General features: G+C 44.9%; 1 protein-coding gene across 1 annotated transcript in view; it reads right to left on the bottom strand.

The window, feature by feature from the left end:
* Window positions 1-2,342: 2,342 nt before the first annotated feature.
* dip2ba (disco-interacting protein 2 homolog Ba) overlaps window positions 2,343-16,237 on the bottom strand; it is a 51,515-nt gene continuing 37,620 nt past the window's right edge. Inside the window, exons 22-38 of the mRNA XM_076277112.1 lie at window positions 15,801-15,915; window positions 14,854-15,055; window positions 14,522-14,634; window positions 12,446-12,526; window positions 11,790-11,913; window positions 11,177-11,298; window positions 10,412-10,523; window positions 8,854-8,963; window positions 8,322-8,452; window positions 7,919-8,087; window positions 7,194-7,364; window positions 6,990-7,051; window positions 6,624-6,681; window positions 6,234-6,308; window positions 5,852-6,026; window positions 5,173-5,296; window positions 2,343-4,851 (exon numbers count right to left, since the gene is read on the bottom strand). Coding sequence (XP_076133227.1) covers window positions 4,599-4,851; window positions 5,173-5,296; window positions 5,852-6,026; window positions 6,234-6,308; window positions 6,624-6,681; window positions 6,990-7,051; window positions 7,194-7,364; window positions 7,919-8,087; window positions 8,322-8,452; window positions 8,854-8,963; window positions 10,412-10,523; window positions 11,177-11,298; window positions 11,790-11,913; window positions 12,446-12,526; window positions 14,522-14,634; window positions 14,854-15,055; window positions 15,801-15,915 — 2,197 coding nt within the window. The 3' untranslated portion in view covers window positions 2,343-4,598. The remainder of the gene's footprint in view (window positions 4,852-5,172; window positions 5,297-5,851; window positions 6,027-6,233; window positions 6,309-6,623; window positions 6,682-6,989; window positions 7,052-7,193; window positions 7,365-7,918; window positions 8,088-8,321; window positions 8,453-8,853; window positions 8,964-10,411; window positions 10,524-11,176; window positions 11,299-11,789; window positions 11,914-12,445; window positions 12,527-14,521; window positions 14,635-14,853; window positions 15,056-15,800; window positions 15,916-16,237) is intronic.

Raw genomic sequence — 16,237 nt, 5'->3', positions numbered from 1 at the left:
GAAACCTGGGTAAATTAACTCAGAATAAGGGGTAAACCTCCTAAAAGAAGAGCTGTAAACCTTCATTTTCCTAACAAAACAATGCCATAGGGCTCTTGTTGTAGGAAGTTTATCACTTACTCTGAGTTAATTTACCCAGGTTTGTCAAACGTACTTGGAATACCCCCCTGGACTGCAAGATAGCTAGATTACTACAGTATAACAGTGGTGGACGAAGTACACAAATCCTGTACTTGAGTGAAAGTAGAGTTACACATGGATAAATGTTACTCCAGTAAAAGTAGAAGTCCTCCTTTTACATTTCCACTTGAGTGGAAGTACAAAAGTACTTGCCTTCAAAAGTACTTAAGTATCGAAAGTAAAAGTCCTGAAATGTATTATGACTAATACAGTTGCATTTACTATTGTTGAAATGATTCGGCACAGATAGGCATTCATTGAGCCTTTCTCCTTCATTCAAGGACAAAATCAGCTAATAATTGTTGTATGTAGAAATAACTAGAAACAAACTAATCTTTTCTTAGATACTTTAAAGTCACCATTTTTTGCTTTGTTGAATGCTTTACACTTTTGGACCAAATCAAGATGTTCTCTTTTGTGTTTGATAGTGTCAGATTGTCGATCATTGTCTATCATTCTATATTTACGTATCATTGTCTATCATCATTTGCTCGATGGCGTCATGAGGCTAGTTATGGTAACATCAATATAGTGAAAAGGGGTCAACAAGGTACATTAAATAGTGGATAAAACAATAACATAGGTTAGGCAAACCATTATTTAAAGCCTAGCTCGCTTAATAGAAAATATACATGTAAGTACACATGTATTTGGAAAGTCTTTTTTCCAAAAGGAGCTGTACTTCAGCTGCCACAAAATGTAGTGGAGTAAAAAGTAAGATATTTGGCCTAGAAATGTACTGGAGTAAAAGTAAAAAGTTTAACAAAATTGAAATACTCAAGTAAAGTACAGATACATGAAAAAGTGACTTAAGTACAGTAATTGAGTAAATGTACTCAAGTAATGTCCACCACTGCAGTATAAATACATCTTAAAATAGATAAATTGTCATCAGTTATGAAGGTCAACTCTTGAGATATAAAAGGTTTGGATACATGAACTCAAGTTTGTCTTGAAGCTAAATTTTGATGGTAAAATCTGGTTAAAAAATCTAATATATTTCACAAGGCCAGCCTCTATCATATATCACTTACAAGTGTTAAGACAGCCAGTGACATCAGCTCTCTGGAAAAGTTCAAGCCAGCCATGCTTTTTCACTGTAGAAAAGGTATTCAGGAAGTTGCAGGCAGATATTGTTCTACTGACACCTGGTGGAGTGCTATGATATCATACAAATATTTGGACTACTCCTGTGGTGACCTACTGATAGACTATATGGGCCCTGATTTGAAAGACAGCCAAATGTTCCACAAGTTACTCTCTACATCTATTTAAACCTTGTCTTGTCTATTGTCTGCTGAACTTATTTGACTTATTTGTCTGTTTTTCAAATTAGGTACAATATGCAGTGTTGGGTCAGATTACTTTGAAATGTAATCCATTACTGAATACAGACTACTGCCAATTTCTGTAATCAGTAACGTAATCCACTGGATTAGAAAAATAATGTAATATAATCTGAGTACTTTTGGATTTCTTCAAAATAAAAGACTCGAAAACTGTGAAAAATACATTAAATAAAAAATACATTGCAGTACACGCCCATAATGCCTTCTATTGCATTATGCAATGTTGTTCTCATGTGTAGGAGCATGACCTTTTTTGTCTGTTTTAGACAAACTGGTGGAGAAACGTGTATAGAAGAGGATCTTGGCTGCGTGCGTTTTTGCAAGTGTGTGTTAGCGGTCACGGTGCAAGATGGCCTGTTCACAGGTCAAATACTGCCACTGTATCTTCTCCATTCCCTGTCCATTCACTCAAAATCACAATTTTCCAACTATTAACTGCACAGTATTATTTACTGAATGATGTAAAGCTATGTCATGTATTTAAAGACATAATCGAAATGTAATCAAGTAATCTCGACAATGTAACTATAAACTGATTACACATTTTTTCTAGTCTAATGTAATCTGGTTTGATTATAGTTACTTCATTTTTGTAATCTGACTGCATAATCCAGATTACTTGTAATCAGTTACTACCCAACCCTGCCAATATCTGATAGTCCATAGAACTGTAGGTTACCTGTATATTACCAAAAATACAAAATACAGAAATCTAAATTGCAGAATTGCAGCCATAACTCTACATCAGCAAAGAACATCCCTCATAAAATAACATTAGATTATGCACTACAGAAAATGACACAGAACAGGACATTGTATTCAATACATTTATTTAAATCTATGTATTGGCATAGATCAGCTTGGCATTTAAATTAAATCTAGCATTACCCCCCACATTACAAATTGTATCTATTCGAAACAGTGATATGAAAGGGCCTCATCAACTTGCGAATGTAATTTGACTGAACAGCAGTTAACCAACCCATTGGTTTTTTAGGGCTCTGATGGGCGGCGTGACTAACTGTTGGGGGTTATTAGCAGCTCTCCGTTAAAAAAGTAGGATTGGTTAGTCTTGGAACTGATATGTTTTTACACATACCTTATCACTGTTTACAAATAACTAAGTAAATGCAGATGTAAGCTGTGGTCTGTATTCTGTATTTGACTCGCCGCATCTTGAGGCAGTACAGTATAAACAGTAAGTACAGTGAGTGACAAAGGCCATCTCATAGGAGGCATTGAGTTATTGAAGATACCCTGAAATGTAAATTACAACCACAAACCTGCACTGAATGTGGTAGGGACAAAAAGATAAGAAAAAGGCTTTGTGGGACAAAATATATATGTACACAGGCTTTGTGGAACAGAAAATATATATGTACACATTTTTTTCTCATACTTTTTGTTCCCCATCTCCTAAATTAACAGAAGCAACTGCAAATACTTTTTCAAGAACACATGCAATAGTTTAGCTGATGGGGGGAAAGTGCAAATTGTTACTTTTTTCCAACATGGACCAGGTTACTTTAACCCTAAGCGGTGATGCAGAGAATTGCTATCAAGTATGAGAGATCAGTCAAGTTTTATAGACATAAAGAGTACGTCCACTTGATTATACAGTAACATCAGTGAGACATAAACGAGAACACTAAAAATATAAAAACCAATACCTTCAGTAAAATCATCACTCTAAAATCCCTTTTCAGTATACAGTTTACATACAGCAATGCAAGATAAAACAACTAAAACCAAAAGTTCCACAGGTTTGATAAGGCATGGACTTGTCAAATAACATGTTGTTTGTATAGGGCTCCTTCTGCCACCAGTTTAAATGCATATCATTCTTGCAATACAATGCCAATATCCGGATCCGGAATAGAGGATTAATGACCAGTGACAAATGAAACTCCCCCACTGAATGAAGTTCTGAGCACTGTACATTGCATCATGACTGGCAAAAAAAACAAAAACAAAGCTGTGCTATATTTCACCAAGGTATGGATGCAAATCAACATGACTGGTGTGAAGACATGCAAATGATGCATGTCTGTTAACAGCTTTGTAGGACTGCCAATAGAGTACAGCCAAATGTTGCTGGTGATCTTATATCTTAGTCAATATGTATTGACTTAAAAAAAAAGAATGTAAGAATGACAATGACTCTGCCCCTAAATATGTTAAGCTGCCCCAAAGATGGAGGAACGGAGGGGCAGTTTCTTGTTTCTAAGTCCATCTTGCTGCCCTGACTGTGACGGACTACCTTGTGAAAGAGATGGAGTATTTTGCACACAGTGCTCTCAACCAAAACAATTGGGACAGGACACCCTTGTGTGTACTTCAGAAGAGTGCCCCCCCAGTGCAGTGAGGGGAGATGTGTGGAGAATGGAGAGTGAGCGACTGATGGTTAAGGACCCTTCCAGTGTGCCCACGAACCAGGAAATGAATGATGAAAGGGGGGAAAGCACCATGGCCCCCCATCCTCACGTCCTTGTTTTTGTGCCGCTTCATCAGTTTAGTCTTTCCTCCCTGGGCTCTACGGACAGGGGGCCGTTTATTGTTTTGTTGACGTACGTTTCGTTTATTGTGAAGTTGCGTTACGCTGGAGTTATTTTTTTGGACCGTAGGTCACAACAGCACCACAGCCAGGCCGAGGTAGTTGTCCTACCATGGCTGTCTAGTTCACATACTCAGCAGGCCGAGAGCGAGAGCGCGTCTGGGGGCAGAGGGGCAGGGAGACCCTCCCTCCTGTGTCCAAACACCCCACTCTACCACACCACACCATAGACCAGGAAGCGCAAGTGAGGCCACTTGATTGTGTGTAAGTGTGTGTGTGGGTGGGTGGGTGGGTGTGCACTCGTCCTCGATAAGCAAAACGTGGACATCCTCCACCCTTTCAGAATAAGTCTGGTGCAAAAATTGATGCAGGTCTGTTTTGGGGGGGAGGGGGGTGGGGTGGGGTGTTGGGACTCGGCAGGAGAGGGCTGTGGTGGTGGTGATGGCTGGGCTGCATGGGTGGTTTGGGACTCGGCAGGAGAGGGCTGTGGTGGTGGTGATGGCTGGGCAGGAGCTTCACATGTTGTAGGCCACGTAGATGGGGTCAAGCTGGTCGGCCAGGAAGGAGTCGCGCAGGTGCATGCGCTGTTTCTCGCCGCGCGAATTGATGGGGATGACGCCCGGGTCCACAATGACGACCACCCCCACGATCAGGTGGTGCTCCTCCAGCACCACGTTGGTGACCAGCGGCACCAGGTCCAGAGCCTCTTGCTCCGAGCCGGCCAGTTCGGACACCACCACCAGCAGGTTGGTCCAGGTGAACACAGCGCTAGAGACAGAGGAAGATGTGGTTAGCAGAGGGTTGCAGCTCCAGTCACACATTCCCAGCCATAACAACTGAAGGGACAGCAGTGCCTTTGGTGAAGAGCAATGACAATGGAGCACAAAGAAGTGACATAAAGCACATCATTTAATATACAAGCATATGTACATATAAATACATGTAAACCTCATAGTCAATGCTAAATCAAGATGGGCAGCTATGTTGCTTTGTATAGAATGTTCTACAAAAAAGGAAGAAATCCAAGAGCAGAGGTCTAGGAGACAGTGAGGGGAAACTTGAGTGCAAACGGCTGCTGGGTCCATTCACCTCTCTGCAATGCTGCGATGGGCTCGGGACACGGAGGTCTCGATGTCAATGGGGTGGTAGCGCAGTCCTCTCAGCTCCAGGGTCTCGTCCAGAGAGCCCACCACAAACAGAGCATCGTGCCGATCTGAAGATTGCAAGAGACCATGTCATGTTAAAGTAATTCAGATATTTTTTAGGTGAAATAACCCCTGGCGATGCGAAACACTGTACACTGTACACTGAAACACTGTGCTGTTGGGGGCAGCCGTGGCCTACTGGTTAGCACTTCGGACCTGTAACCGGACGGTTGCCGGTTCGAACCCCGACCAGTAGGCACGGCTGAAGTAGGACTGCCAAGGGGCACCTAACCCCTCACTGCTCCCCGAGCGCCGCTGTTGATGCAGACAGCTCACTGTGCCGGGATTAATGTGTGCTTCACCTCATTGTGTGTACACTGTGTGCTGTGTGTGTTTCACTAATTCACGGATTGGGATAAATGCAGAGACCAAATTTCCCTCACGGGATCAAAAGAGTATATATACTTATACTTATACACAAGTTCAAATCATTTAAACTTTTTGAGGCGACAGGTGATGAACAAATCACTGTATATGTGGATGGATTCCACGCAGGAAGCCATGTTGCTCATTTCTAACTGTGCAAACAACACCCTCTGGTGGTGAGGAGTGGTGACACAGACCTCCACTGGCGTCCAGTAGCTCGGTCCTCCTGACGAAGCCCAGGTAGCCGGTGCGTGCCCACAGGGTGTGTGTCTCCCCAAAGCTGAGGCGCGTGTTGAAGTGGTCAGCCTGCAGGCTCTCCTCTCCATAGATGGTGTAGTAACCACTGGCACTGTGGGGGCTACTCACCCAGATCTGAGAGAGAGAGAGAAAACAGACAAAGCCATGAGACTGACAGGGCTGATGATGCAGAACTAAATAGTGAGAGGGGTGTTTTAGTGTTTTAAGTGCTTTAGAAGCCTGGGAAATAGCATGCTGTACAGCAGCTAAAGCTAAAGCTACAGCTAAAGCTGTGTTTTAGCATGGCATGGTTTATCAGTGATCATCCTTTAGTGGCCTTACCTCCCCAAGATGGGAGTCGCCCAGGGGCCCCCTGGTTTCTGGATTCACAATTATCACCCGCACTCCAGGAAGGATCTGCAGGGAGATGGAAAGTATGGATACAAGTGTATTCAGGGTTGTGCACAATTCGAATTGCAATTCTGCTTCCTGTTTGCTACCTCAATTGAAATGCAAGTGAAATTCAAGAATTGAATTGGAATTTAAGAGCCAGTTTCAATTCAATTCTGGAATTTTGCACAAGCCTGAAGTGTATGTACACACACACACACACACACACACACACACAGAGTAGTACAGAGTAGGTAAGATTAACCTCTGAGGATTATATTAAGTATATGATCAGAGTCTAACAACATCACTGTCGGATCCAAACTGAAAAGGCTCACTCACTGTGCCTGACTCCATGAGGGGCAGACTCTGAGGAGCTCCTTTCTCCACCAGTCTCACCCTGCACACACACACACACACAGAAAGAGAGAAAGCGAGAAAGAGAAAGAGAGAGAGAGAGAGAGAGAGAGAGAAAGAGAGAGAGAGAGAGAGAGAGATTCCACATTACAACATAATAATTACACAATCCCTGCCATTCAGAGCTGGAATGCAGAATAGAGCTGATCCAAGATGTCCGACACAAAATAGATCATTTCTGGACACCAGACTGCTTCTTGCTGTAACACTACTTAACACTCTCTTAATGTGACACATCTGCCATCTCCAGTTAAAGGGCTGAGTGTGAATGCAGTGGGGAGAGGTTCTCACCTGTCGTGTCGGAGAGACTTCATGTCCACATAGACTGTGGAAGGGTCAGGTCCTGCTGTTCCCTGCAGCACAGAAACAAAGGACATTTAACAGCATGACCACAGAGGCCCCCCTCGTACAGTACATACCTGTTAATGTCAGCGGACACTATTGTTGCGTGCGTGTGTGTGCGTGCGTGCGTGTGTGTGTGTGTGAATGACTGACCTGCAGGCAGATTGCCAGGTTCACCCTGGAGCCGAAGGCGGTGCTGACGGCCCGCGGGGAGAGGCCCAGGTCCTTGAAGAGTTTGGAGAAGGACTGTGAGAGGGCCAGGCGGGGACGCTCCTCGGCCACCACCACACAGCTCCGCACACACGACAGATTTACGCCCCGTGCCTGCATGCGCGCGCACACACACACACGACATTCCAACACATTAGTGACCATCCACACACCTCCTCATGTTGCTTTTGATTCACTTAACTGGCCATGAGCAGCATTTTTAAAAGCACATTACAAAATGGCGAATGGCCTGCATTCGCGACGTCTCTGCTTACAGTTGACGGGAAAAACCCAATAAATGAATGTGGCCTGCATGACAACAGTGATTGTGGGCATGTGGAAGCCCCTCACCCTCAGTGTCTATAAAATATATATCTGTGTATTGGAGATATCCACTGACCTGTGTTTTTGATGGAGATATACTATAGTATGCATGTCTGAGTGTATGATGAGGTCTTCTATAGTATGCATGTCTGAGTCTGTGATGGGGTATTCTATAGTATGCATGTCTGAGTGTGTGATGAGGTCTTCTATAGTATGCATATCGGAGTGTATGATGAGGTCTTCTATAGTATGCATGTCTGAGTATGTATGTCTGAGTGTGTGATGAGGTCTTCCATAGTATGCATGTCTGAGTACGTGCTTGTGTGCATGGTGATCTTCCTCACCTTCAGGATCTCTGTCTGGGTGCCCAGGCCTTTGGTGCACAGCTCCATGACGGAGTAGGAGCAGAAGGTGTCTCGGATCTTGTACTGACTGAGCGTGCTGAGCCACAGAGACAGAGAGCTCTCCAGCTCCATCGGGGGGATCAGGATAGACTGATGACCTGAGTACACACTGCACGCACACGCACACACAAAAGGGGAAGAATAAATGTATCCAGATTTGTAGGGTAATAATACATACTTGGCATCTTGCCTTCATGCTATGGAGAAACTGATGGCCTAACATGAGCTGCATGTATGAAACTCAATCAGAGCGCAGCAAGGGAACGACATGATAAGACAATGCCAGCTATGAGAATGTCCATGTATGAGAGCGTGCGTGCGTGCGTGTATATGTGTGTCTCACCTGGACAGACACCACAGCACAAAGCCAAGGCCACAGTAGGGGTCCAGGCAGATGGCGACTTGTCGCGAGGAGTACAGCTCACACTGGAGCTTTATGGAGCGGCACAGAGCACTCACAGCAGCATGGGAGATCTGATGGAACACACACACACACACACACACACACACACACACACACACACACACACACACACACACACACACACACACACACACACACACACACACAGTACTGTTATCATTCTGTTCACCATCATCATCATGCTGAGTATCAGCAGCATGGTCCCTCTGTGCTCTGTGTCTGCTAACACAGAATGACACTGAAAACCCTTGAGCAGTCTACAAAAGGCTGTGGAGTAAACAGGTGACATCAACACTAACTAGAACACTTCCTCAATGTGCTGCATCAACTGTTAAACGAATGTCCAGGATATGGATGAGAACTGTGATGAGAACATCCATTAGGCGGACACAAACAACTAACAATGACCTTTACTGTCCGCTCAGTCCTGTGGCTGCCAGTGGTAACTCACCTTGACCCCAGTGAGCATGCCGGTGGTGGACACACTGAAGTCCAGGTAGGCCAGCATCTCCGGGGTGGGGGGCTTGTAGAGCTGAGGAGGCCGTTTCCTGGGCAGATCATCTGAGAGGACAGAGGACACACAGGGGCAGAGCTGAGCCATGCTGCACGTGTGTGTGTGTGTGTGTGTGTGTGTGTGTGTGTGTGTGTGTGTGTGTGTGGGGGGGGGGGGGCATAAGTGTCTGTACAGTACTGTGCAAAAGTCTTAGGCACCTTACATGTTTTGCTTCAGTAATGCCATAAGGACCATATTGTTTATTTCTCACTCTTAATTAGAATATGTTTAAATACACATCAAATGTAGTTCTTGTTCTGATACCAGTCCAATTTCAGTCTCAAGATGCCACTGGATTTGCTGTGGATCCAGCTACGATGTGGGTCTGGAGATCAGCTGCTGGCTTGACCGTGGCTCACCCTAAAACTGGCCGTGTCAAGAGCATTTTGGCACAAAGTGGAGGAGCCACCTGTAACATACTGTACATCTCCAGTGACCCTCTTCAGTAATGCAGTGTCAGCTTGCCTCATCAAGGCTCTTTGAATAGAAATCTTTGGCCTTTTCCACTTTTCAATGACATCTTTGATCTGCCAAAGTGCCGTCGTCTCATTCACACTTGTGATACTATGTTGTCAGAGCCAGAATCAGTACCAGTACCAACCGGTTTCAGCTTCCCCCTTGCGACATTGGTCATTATAGCAGTGCAAAAACATTTCTTTGTGTTATTTTACATTCTGTCTTCTGGTTGAATTCTAGTGAAGACAATGCAAAATAAGCATATATGGTCATCATAACATAGCTAAAACACCAAATCTACCGGGTGCCTAACACTTTTGCACAGAGCTGCTCTATGCGGATGCCAGTGTGAGTGTTCATGCGTGTGGTGGATGTGACGACTCATTTGTGAAGTCACAGAGAGGCCCTGTCAAAGACTGTGAGTGTCTTGGTGTGCATAGTCATACCAGTACACATTTGTTTAGCACTTTATCACAGCTATTTCCCTGCACCCTGACAGGCCTGTTGGTTGTGGGATTCCGGTTCACCAGTGTGAGTGTATGCCGTACCTGTAAACCCTCCCTGTTTTTTCCAGGTTTCTCACATATTTTAACTTTTTCCCCGCAGTCTTCCCGTTTTAATATTTTCCCTTACAATATCCCATATTTTAATACTCTCATAACATTTAAGTAACTCGTTAAGTTAGTGCAGCAGTTTTGTAGCCTGAATTCTTGCTGTTAGTGTATTTTGCATTTGAGAAACCCAGGAAATCTCCCTTATTTTCAGTGCACAATGTTGACAGCTATGGTGTATGCATTTGAAATTGAATATTTAGCCACATTTTTCTTCTGTTAATTAACTCGATCAACAATAATTGTGATGGCCTGTCTGTTTACGGCACTATCTATGAAGGTACATAATGAAATTTATAAACAATGTGCCCAGTATGTTTACACTGTCTTTGAGAGATGGCCAGACAGGTAGATCACCTGTGAGGTGGGGCCAGACTCTGCCCTCTCACCTGTGTCTATGATGGTGGGCCACGTCTTGATGTTGACGCTGGCGGCAGCTTCTTTGGACCTGAGGATCTTCATGAGGAGTTGAGTGGTGAGGATGCAGGCAGCTTTACTGACCTACAGCAACACACAGGAGCACAGAGGGGCATAGAGGGAACAGGCCGTCAAGAGCTGTGGAGCTCTGGCAACAGTCAACATCACATGCACACACACACGCAGGCTTGCATGACCAGGTTCATGTGAGCTTTAGAGCGCTGTCTCAACTGGCTAGACCACTACTAAAATGTATGCGTCTTTGTGGATACACTTTTATTCAGTGTACACCATATACCAGGTAAAGTAGGTCATGCTGTGTTGAGATCAAGTCCGGCAGCATTTTTACCAAGTCAATGACTAACATAGACTATCAGTTCACATAGGCGAACATTTGCGAACGTTTGCAAACAGTTTTCCGTTTGCCTTGAGTTTTCGGCGAACGTTTGCGAACAGAAGAAACAGTCTGCGGAGGTAGTTCTTCGCGAACATACAGTGGAACTGGACATGAGCTTGATGAAGGTAACAATGCAATTAGAGTTACAATGGAATGTTAACACCAAATCGTTCAAATTTAACTCTTTAAAGAAAACATGTTCACCACTAACGTTCGCCACCGTTTGCCGAATTTGAACGCACCTCAGGTTCGGGTTTCAGATTAGTCAATAGAGGAGCTGCAAGTTGATTTCTTAAACCCTATTGGCCGACTACGGTGGAGTCTGACAGACAGTACTTACGTCTATGATCATGCGGACAGTGGGCAGAGTGGCAGCCAGGTTCTGCGGGTGAGGCGGCCGAACCGTCACCGGGACACAGCCCGCATACAGGCAGCCATAGAAGGAGGAGATCAGGTCAATACCTGCAGACAGGGACAGAGCGCATGAGCACCAATAGGGCAGTCAAAAACACAACGAGCACACAAGAAGGTCTTCAGTGGTTTTTGTCCTGTCACAGCACATTCGTAACTGTGCCCTGAATTTTTTTTCTCTGTTCATTTTGGGTCTGCTACTCAGTGTCAACGTGTGCAGAAGTATGCATGCAAAGATACAGATTTTTATGTCAAATGTACAAAACGTTTTCCCCCAATACTATTACCGGTAATTTGACTTAATATTTGGTTTTTAAAAATGAATTGATTATTTTTAGCATTATTGTTAATGCATGGGTGTAGATGTCAATGAGCTATGCCTGCTGTTATTGAAGTTACGAAAGAAGCTAAGTATCAAGGAGACCTACAGTAATTGAAAGGTTTACAGACATTAGAGAACAAATATGCCAGCAATATCTGATAGTTGTGAATAGATGCTTCTCATTTGTTAAAAGTGTGAGGGGAGGCGTGTGTGTGCATACCAGGAGGATAGAGTAGCACCACATTGTCTCCTGTATTGATGCCTCCTCGTTCCATCAGTGCTGCGGCCACCTTCTCTGCCCGTTTGTGAAGCTGCAAACATGAGGCTGTGCTCACTGGCACCCCCTGGAGGAGAGGAGGAGTTACTACAATTAGTACAGAACTTCTGCTAACATCAGACACAGCATTACCAAGTGCCAAGAAAAAAACACAACGGCAGCCGTGGCCCACTGGTTAGCACTCTGGACTTGTAACCGAAGGGTTGCCGGTTCGAGCCCCGACCAGTGGGCCGCGGCTGAAGTGCCCTTGAGCAAGGCACCTAACCCCTCACTGCTCCGGGATTAGTGTGTGCTTCACCTCACTGTGTGTTCACTGTGTGCTGTTTGTGTTTCACTAATTCACCGATTGGGTTAAATGCAGAGACCAAATTTCCCCTCACGGGATCAAAAAAAGTATATATACTTATACTTAAAACGGTCGGGCCATTATGAGGTGACTGAGATTACAGCAGGAAGCTGGAGTGAGAACAACTTGTGCACCAGGGATCTGAAAGCCTGTTTCTGGATTTAATAAGCAAAGCATTTTGCACTCAGACTCAAAATAGACTACAGACTGAGGTCTATGTAATAGGCTTTAACCTGTAGGTGTCTCACTGTACCTTGGTATTGAGCAGCACATAAAGGACATGGTCTGGGTCAGTCTGAGCTCTCCACTGCAAGGCTTCCGACAAGAACTGGTGCTGTAAAAAAAAGGCAAGAAACTCAATTAGTGTCAATCCATCCATACATCAACCTCACCTACCTTCAGACAGCCATGGAAGGACACATAGGATTTGAAAGGACATCATAAGGGCTTGCTTGCTGCCTAACATAGCCACTGTGAACACTAGCAGCATTAGAAGCAGACACAGTGTCAGCGAGGTCTGGGTCACTAAGCCAGCGCCCGACTCTAGACTGGCAGGCTGTAGATACCAGTGAAGAGAAGAAAGGCTGGGCACAGTGTGGTCCGGTGGGGGGGGGTAGCAGTCCACACAGAAGCAGGAGAGCTGGCGTGGGAGACAGGCCTGTGCTGTCCGCTTCAACTAACAAAGACACACGCAGTCACACACACATACACTCACACACACACACACAAACACACACAGACACACTCAGCAACAGCTGGGTGTGCTGCACCACAAAGGCTCTGAAGCGAAGCAAAGGGTGCATGCAGAGGGTTGGCATTGCTCACCAAACCATGCAGCGTCTAAGGATGTGTGTGAGTGTGTGTGTGTGCTTACTAGCACGCATGTGTGCGCGCGACTGTATGCTGGTGACACGTGGCCTAACGATCTTTATCAAACTGAATTTTATACAAGAGTAAGCACCCAGCCCTTCAGCCTCTGGGATACACAGACATACACACACACACTCTCACACACACACGCGCACACACACAGCCTAGAGAGGCAAATGTCGTTCATGCTTCATTTAAGATCCAAACTACTGCAGTCAAAGGTATTTGAGTCAAGTTAATTTTTAACAGCAAGGACAACTGGTTGTACATCTTATAGTGAGAGAGCGAAAAATAACTGCAGGCGATATTTTTTTCTTCCCATAAATATTTTAAATCAAATTACCACTGAAAATTCTTCCTCAATATACTGCAATTACATAAATGAATGGGTACACCCTCAAGAAATCCAACCCAACTGTGACATTCATTAAAATCTTTTGAAGTATTATTGATCCTTGTTGTGTGTGATTTAATTTTGACTGGTCTCCTTGGGCAATACTGCATTGGGCTGATATGGTTCAACAGAAAATAATATGATAGACAATTTAAAGAGCTGATCTTGACAGCTTACTTCTTGAGTGATGAGCACCTTCAAAACCAGTTTGATAACTTGTCTAAAATACTATGGGCTAGGACCTTTGCAACTTGAATGAGCTGATGGTGGTGAATGAGCTAGAATTAAGACAATGCTGTCTGATGTGTTTCAGCGCCTTCCCTCTCCCTATAGCACATGGGCCACTCCGTTTGCCGCTGTGACCTCTGAGGACGAGCTCGGCTGGTTGGGATTGAGCGTGCGGCTGTGCAGTCCTGCACACACATCTGACAGACACCAGCACAGCAAACAGACACAGATAAACCACCACTCAAACAGGGAGAGGGAGGAGGACTCAGTCCTCAGACCAGCCAGTCAGACATCAGTCTTACCATCATGGTGGGCCACATACTGAGCTACATCCCCCATGTGGACCAGGGAGTAGGGACAGAACAGAAACACACGCTTAGAGGAGAAAGAGAGACACAGAACAGTCCACCACCCACCCTTAACTCCTCATTCAGTCTTCCCGCCCTTTTCAACAGTTATTAGCAGATAGCAAACAGCAGATAGAGAGAGCAGATGTTAGCTAACTAGCTAGCTCATTCACTCCTAGCATTCATAATCATGGTGCCCCACTTGAGTTAAACCCAACTGCCTGTGCTCTTGCATCAATATGTGAGGTTGAAGGGATATGAAGTCAGTTCTTTAAAGCAGATGGATAAAGACAGCATGTAGCTAACCAAATAGCACGCTAGTTCATTCACTCCTAGCATTCACATTCAGTGACCTCCTTGAGTTGCATCAAGCTGGCTGTGCCCTCTGCATCAGCTCGTGAGACTGAAGGGAGATGCCAGTCTCTTGCGTGGGCCTCCTGCTGCCGGAGTGCTGGGCGTTTGCTGCCAGACGGGAGACGCCGAGGCTTACCTTCCTCACCAGGTCCTGGTCCTCGATCAGCCCCAGCTCACGGCCTGCCGCTTGGGCGATCCTCTTCCCTGCCACTAGGTTCCCCACCATGATGGAGGCAGGACCAACACCCACTGCCAACACAGCAAGCCACACAGTGAGGAAGAGCAAACATAACATTAGACAGACGTGGAAGCTAGGAGGGAGTGCTCTGGGTGTGTGTGTGCGTGTGTGTTTGTAAAAGTGGTATTTATTTACACCTATGTCTGCTATGAGACCTAAATTATGGGCTATGAGACCAAGTTCTCAGACACATGTTCTAATTTGTAAGTTGCTGTCGCTGCAATGTTTACCTGGCTGTTTCTGTCGTGGTTTGGGCATGTTGGTCACACAGGTGTGGGGACACAGGAGGATGTTGCAAGGGTGGAGGGAGCCCTCCAGGAAGTGCTGCTTGGTCTCTGACACATGGATGCCACCCAGGGGTGTCTTGGGTAACGTGTTGGCAGGCACCAGCGCCAGGCAGTACAGGCCCACCTGGTGGATGCTGTCTATGGCCTACAGAGAGGACAGAAGAGAAACCAGACGTGACTTTAGAGAGAGTTTCAGTGACGTTAGAGAGAGTTCTCAGTTCCACAAAATCGAGTGAGTTCCACTCATTTTTAAGTTTCCGACTTGTCATTACCGTTAAGTTAAATCGGAAGTTAGTAAGGTACTTTTTGTCTTTTAATTTAGGTACTTTCTGTTTTTTAATTTGGAAGTTAGTTAATTTGGAAGTTAGTTAGGTACTTTCTGTTTTTTAATTCAGAAGTTAGTTAATTCGGAAGTTAGTTAGGTACTTTCTGTTTTCTTATGTGCAAACACTCACACATTATATTTTATTATGTGATGTATATGTATGGCACATGCTCCGGTACATTCATAGCCTGGTCCTACCAGACTCTCGTACGAACATTTCATTTGTACAGAGAGTCTGGCCACTTTCCATTGCCAAGCGTTAACTTCCTTGAAGGTGAGTGCTCTGTTATAGTTTAAAACTATTGAATCTGTCCAGAGCCACTCTGGTTCGGTCATAAGCAATCGCTAACGTTTGGTCGTGACGTATGTCACGCTCAAACTAGCGCACAACTTCAACCGCGAATATACCGAAAACCCAGACGACGTACTGAAGGAAAATGAAAATTGAGCGGAAGTACATAGGAGGGCAGAGCCAGGCTAGTACATTCAGAGTCAGAACTATGCTTGGAGACGGGAAGGTTCTACAATGGTCTGCTATGGGTGTGACAGTTGCCATGGGACTGACCTGCAGCACTCGACTCATCCACTGGAAGCTGTCCTCCTCACTGGCGTCAGGGCGCTGCTCAGCCACGATAACGATCCTCTCGTCGTAGAACACAGTGACCGAGAACACAGCAATCCTGTACACAAATGCACACACACACACACACACACACCTCTGACTTATCATACATTCAGTTCTATTACATTCAGTTCCATATAGCGCTATGACACACAAATACTGTATGTCTACTCTCAAAATTTACAACAACCAGCTTGAACTTGAACCCATACATGAACACAATGTCACATTGTACAGACTTCTCAAAAATGACCTTTGTGATGTCCACCTGATGTCCACTTTTTTTAAATGGAGTACAGTATCATCCTAATATCCTTAAAGCCTCACAAAACTTCCATGACACCTGATCTCTAGTCATGAGGGCTGTTCAGCAGGGGGAA

Source organism: Alosa pseudoharengus, unplaced genomic scaffold (assembly GCF_046254945.1).
Source record: "Alosa pseudoharengus isolate Yale_2024_CS ecotype anadromous, Long Island Sound unplaced genomic scaffold, YU_APseudo_1.1 YU_APseudo_1.1_scf_9, whole genome shotgun sequence".
Classification (NCBI taxonomy): Eukaryota; Metazoa; Chordata; class Actinopteri; order Clupeiformes; family Clupeidae; genus Alosa; species Alosa pseudoharengus.
Note: the sequence above shows the minus strand (reverse complement) of the source record. Positions and strands in the feature narration are given on the sequence as shown.